Raw genomic sequence first — 10,055 nt, forward strand, 5'->3', positions numbered from 1 at the left:
CATTCCAGCTTCCCAGCCCACCGATAAAATGAGATACAGACAGTGCATGTGTAAAAGGAGGAACCAGTTTATTAACAGCTACAGGGAGCAAAAATAGTGGATTTGGCCAGATTGTTTTCACACTCAGAGCCGGAGAGGCTGTCCCAAACCATTTGCCCCGCCCCTCCCCACAAACAGAACAGGCTTGCTTGAGGTCAATGCCAGGGGTAGAGTTAGGTCTGAGGTGGACTGAAATTTAGCCCAACTGGGGCCACTGTGAAGTTTGCTGCATTAAAGCCTCACTCTTCCCGCAGAGGGGAAGGTCTTTGCTCCTTTCTACTCTCCTTGCACAAATGGCCTCTCTGTTTGGAGGCAGAAGAGTGTGCCTCTGGTGAGACCTGATTCAGGCTGCACTGTGCTGCTCAGGAAACAGCCGCCCATGGGAAACATGGGGCCTGGTCTGAAGCTTTCTTGCTGCTGGCAGAGACAAAGCTCCAGGTTGTGACGCAGACACACGTGCACGGTCCTCTCTGCTCTGGAGGGTTCTGTAGGCTAGTGGGAAGGGTCAGAGGATGAATGATAGGACCAGGTTGGTCGAGCCTGCAGCCTCAGTCTGTCTGGTGTCCAGAACTACTGGCTGGCTCAATCTGGATTGCAGGTGGGATGGGGTGGGAGTTCGCCTGTCTGTGTTGGTCTTCATCAAACTCCCTCTGGGTTACTGGCTAGCCAGTGTTGGGACTGTTGTGAAAGCACAACCCCTGTGTCTTTGTCCGGGTATTCTGGCAGTAGCAGCTACTTGGTCCCTGGAGGGGACCAATGGCTGGGCCCGGTTTCTGGAGGCAGGGGGGCCGGGAAGGTGTGTCCTGCCTCTCCTTCTGTAGCGGGTCATGGGCTTCTCCAGCCCAAGCTTGTAAAAAAAAATACTGTGACAGAGTGTACTGTCCAGAGCTGGGGTTTAACACCGGCCGAAATAATGCTGAACGTCGGTATAAATACTCTACGGGCTTGGAGTAATTACCTTAGGAAGGCCTCACTGAGAAGGCTGAAAATGAACACGCCCACAGGGCAGGGCCAGGAACCATGGTGGCTGTGCTGCGTGCGGACACATGGTGAGCAGAGGCAGACGACAGGCCTCCTCACCAGCCAGCTGCATTACAGCTGGCGGCTCTGAGCCTCATGTGCAGGTCAGCCCTGTCTGGGGGAAGACATTTTCAAACAACACTTGATCACCACTCCAGCAATTTGGACACCAGTCGACAGCTGTCCCTTCTGCAGCCACCCCCAAGCGGTACGATGAGTGTGCGCTGGAGCCAAGGGCCCCGCAGGACCGCCTGTACTCAATTTGGCCCTCTTGCTCTTGTTGGTATCCAAGTCTGCTGACACATACCCCAGGCCTCTACTGCCTTCATGTCCCTTCATGGTGAGTGGTTGATAGGCATCGGATGCAAACAAGGCTGGGGTGGAGCACCCAGACACCTGGCTTGGGCTTGGCTCGGGTTGTGGGGCAAATACAGAGGCTGCAGAGGAAGCTGGAGAGGGCAGGTCCGGTCCACTCAGGCTCCCTCCCCACGAGTGGTGCTTAGTCTGGCATTTCAATATTTAATTTGGGAGGAGGGAGGACGTACTTCCCAGGGCTCTGGGTGATGACCACCCTGGTCTTCTTCCGGAACATGGGAGCAATTTTAGGAGGTTCTGGAACTGGGGATTCTTCGGCCTCTTCGTTATCTTCGTGGTGGAGGTCGTAGGAGATGTTTCCATACTCTCTCAGGAACGGAAAGATTTCAAGCAGAAACTGACAGAAATCCTTGCGGATACCAAACCACCCTGGAAAACAAGAAGGTTCTTTTTTCAACATGGAGCTCTTGTCTGATTCTCTTGTTGCTTTTCTGTCCTGGTCAGAAGTTTTACTCAGACTCTGGAATGCCGTGTCCAGATCTCTTAGAAATGAAGACCAAACAGGATCTGAATGCCCAATCAATGCAAAGAGTAAAGCTCTAGCTCCCTGGCTCTCAGAGCAGGGCTTGAAACCCAGCGGCAATAGCAATATCCCCAGGGCCCTTGTTGGGGTGCGACTGCTGGGTAGACGCCTGGACCTCCTGAGTGGGAAATAGCTGGTTGGGTAGGGCCAGGGCAGCGGACTCCTGATGGGTATAGGGGCTTGCAGACCGCCCTCCAGAGGGGTTTGATACCTGTGGTCCTCTGTCTCATCTCCTGCCTCCAATCTTCCTGCCTGCAAGAGTGTCATCCAAGATGACAGCACACACTACCCTTGGCAGGCAGGTCTCAGGCTTTCCTGGGTCCTCGCTTTACAGGCTGGCTCCTTAATTAGGGCCCTCAGAGCACGCCCCCTCCCACACACACACATACACGCGCACGAGCCCAGGGCTTCTGCCACACTGAGTACATACAGTGGTTTCCTCCCTTCTGTCCAAACGTAGTCGCCATCAGAGTGATCAGGGAGAGCCACAAGGGTACAAATATGGGTATACAAGAGAACGCGTTGTGGCCGTCCAGTTTGTGAACCAGCAGGATCTAAAGCGAGAGACATGTTAGGCTCCTGTAGACATGGCATTTGAAAATGTACAATCTGAAGCTAGGATTCACAGAGACCTGCTCCCAACAGGCCTCAGGAGGAAAGGCAGCACTGCTGGAAACTGCCAAAAACCACCTCTCTCTAGGGGAAGAACGATACAAGTTTCTCATCCCTCTTCAGGACCAAGCAAAAGTCCTCCACTCGAGCAGTGTCCTCTGGCCAACCTCCTGCTGTTTGTCCTAAGGAGTGCACAGTGCCCATTCGAGAACTCTCCGCAGAATCCCACACAGAAATTCAACATCCTTTCAGAAGGGGCTGGCGGGCTGCCCTTCAAGGCCTGAGGGGCACTGCATACGGAACAGTGGACACGGGGCCTGTGGACAGCTTACCTCGAAAGTCAGAAGAGGTACGACTATGGTCATCCAGCTCAGGGCCATGGTTATGTGCGTCCGCCGCTGCTCTGCAATCACATCCATGGAACGCAAGAACAGGACGGACCACACGATGTAGTAGAGAACCACCAGGCACAGGAAGGACATGAGAATCCACAGGGGCACACACACGACCTGGGTGACGTTGGAGAGAAGAAAGCTGGTGAGAGCCTCTGCTGCTCCTGGAGGGAAGCACTTCCACCCTTTCTGGGCCTCTCCTGGAAGGCAGCATGAGCTGCAGTGAGGGCGGACTGCCTTCCAGTCTGCTGTGAGGCACATGGGAAGATGCAGACGTGGGTGTATCGGGGTGAGCCTGCCACTCCCTCGCCAGTCCCTTTGCCTTTGGGGAGTCTTATACCTGCCTCCTGGGCCCCTGCACTTCTTAAGGTCCCAGCTCCTCACTCATGTATTCTCACGCTCCTCACTCACATACTCACGCTTAGGCACTTAATCAGGCTCTGCCTGGCTCCAGTGGTTTCATGGCTTCTGGAGGGATGTGGGAGGATCCCCTCCCCCTCCTGTGCACCTACAGGTCTCATCACAACATACCCTGCCTAGGCAGCACAGCAATCCTACACACATTTGGGAACATGTGTCTCAGAAGCCTGACCTGCCTGGCCTTTCTCGGAGCCCCACCCCATCCTCAACTCCCTGTAGTTAGCATGCTTGGCAGATGTATGTTTGGTGCCAAAGGCACCCCTGCCAAGGGGCATTCTGTGTGTGTTGCCATTCCACCATGCCCACACGCGAGCCTGCAGGACAAGCCCTGGGGGACTGTCCCCTGGCCTGGCTTCCTTCTGTTAGCTTTTCTCCCTGCAGCCCCACTGCCCCCACCCTGCCCCCAAGCTACTTATCAGTCATTCCTTTTCCTTATCAATTATCCTACAGTGACATGGATAGTTTCCTTTTGGCATACAGTTCTGAGTTTTAATGCACATGCAGATTTGCAGAGCCACAGGTAGGACATGGAACAGTTCTGCCACCCTGGAAAAGCCCCCCGTGCTGTCCCTGCACCCCCAATCTGTTCTCTATCCCTCTATTTCTGTCTTCACAAGGATGTTCCACAGAAGGAATCTCAGAGCATGTGGGTGCTGGAGAGTGGCTCCTCTCAATCAGCACGATGCCTGGGAGGCTCCTCCAAGCCCTTCAGTGCATCCCCAGGCGGCTCTATTTCACTGCTGAGCGGGAGTGCACTGCAAGTCTGCAACCGGAGGTTTTCTCGTTGTCTAGTCAGACACTGAAGGTGGTTTCCAGCTTTTGGCAACCACAAACAAGGCCGCCATAAGCATTTGCTGTGGGCTGCCGTGTGGCTATACCTTTTCACTCCTCCACGGTAAATGCCTGAGACCGGAACTGCTACGTCCTGTGGTAAGCACAGGCTATACGATGTAAGAAATTGCCAAATTGTCTTCCAGATGCCTAGACAGTTCTGCCTTCCCATCAGTGACGTAGTATCCCCATTCCTCTGCACCTTCCCCAGTACTCAGAATCATGGATGTTTCTTAGTTTTGTCGTTTTGAGAAATGTGTTGTGGGGCCTCATACTGGCTTTTGCTGGCATCTCCCTGAGAGGTGATGATGTCAAGCATCTTTCCTTGGGCTTATTCACCTTGTGTATGTTCTCTCTGTGAACTGTCAAGTCATTTGCCAAGTTTTAAATGAGATGTTCATCTGCTTATTTTTGAGTTTCTCAGTGTATGTTTTAGACACAAGTTCGTGTTTTGAGAGGTGATTTACAATTCATTCTGTGACATGCCTTTTTGTTCATTTCATTTTTATTTATTTCTAATTTACACTTAACCAGTGTACATTTTCACAGCATACTATGTGGGTTCTCAAGGCAGAAATGCATGGCATGTCAAGCAAGTCAATGAGATTACTGTACACAGTTACTTTCCAGTCTTCTGTCTGTTCATTTCATTTTAATTTTGAGCAAGTCCAATTGATTCATTATTGTTTTTTCACTGCATGGATTTTAGTTATTCTTGGACCTTCAGCAAGGAAAATACAAGATGAGCTATTTTGTCATCTTTCCGGGAGTGAAGAAGTGTTTATGAAATGATGCAGAATATAGAAAGGACACAGGTGCTCCCAAAGCCTGAACAGGCTCCTGAAACTGGAGCCACAAAATGATAGCACTGAAGTATAACTAATGTTATTATAAGAAGTGATCATTTTGAATCTTCTAATATGAACTTGGTAATAGCTCTCCATCTACTCAGGCCTTCTTTAGTTTTTCTCACCCATGTTTCCAGTTTTCAATGTAGAGGTATTATATACCTTCCAATAAATTCATTCCAAAACGTCTCAGGTTTTGTTTGTTTGTTTGAAGGATTTACTCAGCTTGTGCCATCAGGAGGGACTGAAACAGGACTAGAGTTTTACGGGGTGAGGAGAGGAGAGGAGAGGTGGATGTGTTCTTGTAGTCTGGCCCAGGCTAATGCAGTCTTCATCTTTCACAGCTACAGAACTTCAGTTCAAGTGACTGGAGATTATTCGGGTTTTCACGCTCTTGCTCAGGATCATTGCTTCCATCCCTCCTGGCAACTGTCAGAACAGTTACATCAAAGAACTGTTTCTGCCCCCAATAAAAACACTCCAGTAGAATTTTTTAATCTCCACCACTTCCACTGAAAGCTCTTGTCAACACCATGCTTGGCCTCCATGTTGCTTATGTCAACATCTTATGTATTGTGATGCCATTGGCAAGGTACTTGCTTTTTGAGGCCATTTTTATATGTTTATTGTTGGTGTAAAGAATTACAATTGATTTCTGTACATCAAACATGTATCTTACAAACACAATACATTCACTTAGTAATTACGGTTTTGTTTTTTAAATAAAACATTCTTAGGAATGTCCATATTGACTATGCTGCTGTTTGCAATAAAGACAGTTGTATTTCTTCTTTTGAGTCAGTATGCCTTGCATTTCCTTCTCTGGGCCTACTGCAATAGTTTGGACCTCAAACAGAAAGAATTGAGCAGAGAATTAAATAAGATCTCCCTCCTTTGTTTTGAGCCTAGATGGAAACATTAAATTTTTCACCATTCTGTCTTATTTTAGCTTTAGGTTCTTAAGAATTTCCTTTAAGAAACTCAGAATGTTCCCATTATCTTTCTGGTTTGCTAAAAACTTTTAAAATAATGAAATGTACTATTTTTCCAAGATTCTGTGCATCTAATGATGATCAGATTGTCTATGTTCTTACTGAGTTTCTTTCTATATTTTCTAATAGTTACTACAAAGATATACAGGTCAGAAACTGGGACCTACATAAAGAGAGGAAGAACTGAATAGAGGAAGGTAAAATAAAATGCTCTCTGATTTTTCACTGACCTAAAACATAAATTAATAAGTCACAATGTACCAGGTGACTATAGTATATGTATAAGTGAAATAAATGATAGTGATACTACAAACAATGAAAGGGAAGACTTTTATAAGGTATCTATACTGCACATAATGTAAATTTATTAAAAATGAACATTGTATGCCTAGTACCTGTGGCATAGCCAGTACTGTACCAGATCAAGCTTGGAGCTGCAAGCCACATGCCAACCCCAGTTTCAGTGCCTGGCAAGGTATACCTGAAGATGTACCAGGTGCAGGCATGCATGACCAGGATCCTGGTGGCTTGGAGGAAGGGGGTGGTAGCATGACTGAATCCTACAGAGGGTGATTCTCTTTCTTGCTTGTATGAGCATAGCCTCTATCATGAAATTTTTAAATGCAAATTTGAAATCTAGGACAAGTAGTAATTTTTTAAAGAGGTATGTTTTATATGCTGAGGAGGTACAAAAGAATTGTACTACATTCTTAGTAAAAGAATGGCAGATAAAGAGGAAAAGAGAAACAAAGAATAATCAAGTGAACAATAAACAAGTCAAATATATGATATATATTAATGATCCTTTTAAGTGTGAATGGCCTAAATCCACCAACTGAATGTCAGAGATTGAATACAAAGAATCATTCTGAAATGTATGTTGTCTATAAGACATTCATCTTAAAGTATAAATACTCAGGAACATTAACTATAAAAAGATTGAAACAGATACATCATACTAACACTGATAAAAGCAAGCTAGAATAGCTACATTCATTTCAAATTAGAGTATCTAAAATGAATGAAAATAAACAAAATTAGCAAGAATGCTGAGGAACAGGAATTCTTATTTATTGCTGGTAGAAATGCAAATAATATAGTCACTTTGAAGGAAGTTAGTGAGTTTCTTACAAAGCTGAAAATAGTCCTACTGCATGATCCAGAAGACTAAAAATGTACTCAACTAATCTGAAGTTTTATGCCCACATAAAAATTTTGCTTTGAATATATTATAGCAGCTTATTTAACAACTGTCAAAAACTGGAAGTAACTGACTTGTCCTTCTGTAGGTGACTGGATAAACAACCTGGGGTACAACCACATAATATAACACTATTCATCAATGAAAAGGAATGGCCTATCAAACCACAAAAAGACATAAATGAATCTTAGTTAGCTATGGGTAAGTGAAAGAAGACAGTCTGAAAAGGTTAGATCATGTATGACTCTATTTAACATTTCTTTCTTTTTTTTAAAAATCTGCTAGAGGGCTCTGGAGAAAGAGAGAGAGAGAGGTTGAGAGAGGAGAAAGCAATTCCCTTGGGGAGGGGGTGGTCATGCTGCAATTCCTTTCACTTCCATCCTCTTGGGATTTTATACATGCACTGGCAAGTTTTCTGAACTACCCAGGTCTGAAACTCAACCGTGCCACTGGCCATGTGTGATCCAGCTGCTTTAACCACCACATCACCGGCTGGCCACATTTGACATTTTATCTTATTTTATGTTTTGGGTTTTTGTTATATAACATGTGCACTCACTGGAGAGAGACAGAGAGACAGTGAGAAATCGCCCTTCAGAGGGGATGGCCACACTATAATCCCCTCTCCTCAATTCTTCTCTTGGGATTTTGGGCATGCATGCACATGCACTCAGCATAATTTTCAAGTTGCTAGGGCTGATACTCAAACTGGTAAGTCATGTGAGAATCCAGTGCCTTAACCACCTTGCCACCTGCTGGTCCCCCAATTTGATATTAAAATTTTTTATACATTTAATCACTAAATATCACTTAGCATGTAAATTGAATTTACCCAACATGAACACACTTCACACCAGTCTAGTTGAGGATACAAAATACATTATCAACAGATAATAATCCATTTCTGTGTCTCATAAATGTCTAGACTCTCTGTTTTCATCCTTTATTTCTTTCCTTACACTCTACCCCTTCTCCCACCCATTTCCCACATTGTCTCCAGTATCCATAACCATTTCTGATGCTTCTATGTCCTCTAATCTTTCAGCTTCCACCAACAGTGCATTTGACATTTTATAAAAGGTAAACTTAAAGAGACAGTAAGAAGGTCAGTGTAAAAAGTAAAAAGACCACGTGTATATTCTCTTTGTGAATTATTTTTCAAGCCACTTGCCAAGTTTTAAATCAGGTGTTTTTTCTTATTTTTGAATTATTAAGAGTTCATTAGTTTTAGGTACAATTTTTTTAGGATCTTTTTTTTTAGAGTTTTGTCACAGGGCCATTGTGATCACTGGAGAGAAACAGAGAGAGGGAAAGTGAGAAATCACTGGGGGATGGTCATGCTACAATCCCTTCTTTTCCATTCTCCTCTCAAAATTCTGAGCATGCATGCACATGCTCCTGATGTGATTTTCAAGCCACTAGGTCCAAGACTCAAACCATGGTCAGTCATGTGGGAGTCCAGCATCTTAGCCACTATGTTACCTGCTGGCCCCACAAGTCAATGTTTTGATATGTGCTCTGCAAATATTTCAGAAATGTTTTTATAATCAATAAAAAAAAATAGTTAACCCCCATTCTGCTCAAGTTATTTCTAAAGATCCAAAAGGGGAATCTCTCCCTAATTCATTCTATGAAGCCTCTATCACCCTTATCCTTAAAACAGATAAGGATAGGACAAGGAAGGAAAACTATAGACCAATATCCCTGATGAATATAGACGTGAAGATTCTCAACAAGATACTAGCAAATCGTATCTAACAACTGATAAAAAAGATTATACATCACGACCAGGTAGGCTTTATTCCAGGAATGCAAAGTTGGCTCAACATACGCAAAATCATAAATGTAATACACCATATCAACAGGAAAAAAGATAAAAACCATATGATCATATCAGTTGATGCAGAAAAAGCATTTGATAAGATACAACATCCTTTTATGATCAAGACTCTCAGCAATATTGGCATAGAAATGTCATTTCTCAACACAATAAAAGCTATCTGTGAAAAACCCTGAATGAAGAAAAGCTGAAAGCTTTTCCACTAAAAACTGTTACAAGACAAGGATGCCCACTTTCTTCACTCCTTTTCAATATAGTACTGGAAGTCTTCACCAACACAATCAGAAAAGAGGAAAAAATAAAAGGCATCAAATAGGAAAAGAAGAGGTGAAACTGTACTTGCAGATGACATGATTGTATACATAGAAGGCACAATGTTATTTATCTATGAAAAAATTTCTGGAAGTAATACATGAAAACAGTAAAGTTCCAAGATACAAAATCAACATACAGAAATCTATAACATTTCTAAATACCAACAGTAGGTAGATTGAGATAGAACTGAAAAAAGTAATTACATTTACCAAGCCACAAAAAGTATAAGATACCTTGGAATAAATCTAACCAAAGAAGTTAAAGACCTCCACAAGGAAAACCATGAGAAGCTTAAAAAAAAGAAATTGAGGGATCAGACCAAAAAAAATCCAGCACTCAAACTGAGATAGAACTGAAAAAAGTAATTCCATTTACCAAGCCACAGAAAGTGTAAGATACCTTGGAATAAATCTAACCAAAGAAGTTAAAGACCTCCACAAGGAAAACTATGAGAAGCTAAAATTGAGGGACCAGCAGTTAGCGTAATGGTTATGTCGCTGAACTCCCATGTACTCAACCGTGGTTCAAGTCCCGGACCTGGTGGCTTAAATTCACACTGGGTGCATGTGCATGCTTGCCCAAGATCCGAAGAGGAGAATGGAAGAGAAGGGATTGCAGCATGGCCATCCCCCCTAGGGGGGGGGGGG

General features: G+C 44.4%; 1 protein-coding gene across 3 annotated transcripts in view; it reads right to left on the bottom strand.

Moving 5' to 3' along the window:
• Nucleotides 1-821: 821 nt before the first annotated feature.
• The window catches only part of TMEM185A (transmembrane protein 185A), a gene marked incomplete at its 5' end in the record, with an annotated part of 48,157 nt that continues 38,923 nt past the window's right edge, over nucleotides 822-10,055 (bottom strand). For 2 of the 3 annotated variants that reach the window (XM_014585240.2, XM_006171109.3), the window contains 3 exon segments: nucleotides 822-1,803; nucleotides 2,388-2,511; nucleotides 2,902-3,078. In XM_014585240.2, coding sequence (XP_014440726.1) covers nucleotides 1,559-1,803; nucleotides 2,388-2,511; nucleotides 2,902-3,078 — 546 coding nt within the window. 3 annotated transcript variants of the gene reach the window in all.

This window comes from Tupaia chinensis, unplaced genomic scaffold, assembly GCF_000334495.1.
Source record: "Tupaia chinensis unplaced genomic scaffold, TupChi_1.0 Scaffold149333_1, whole genome shotgun sequence".
In the NCBI taxonomy this organism is placed as follows: domain Eukaryota; kingdom Metazoa; phylum Chordata; class Mammalia; order Scandentia; family Tupaiidae; genus Tupaia; species Tupaia belangeri.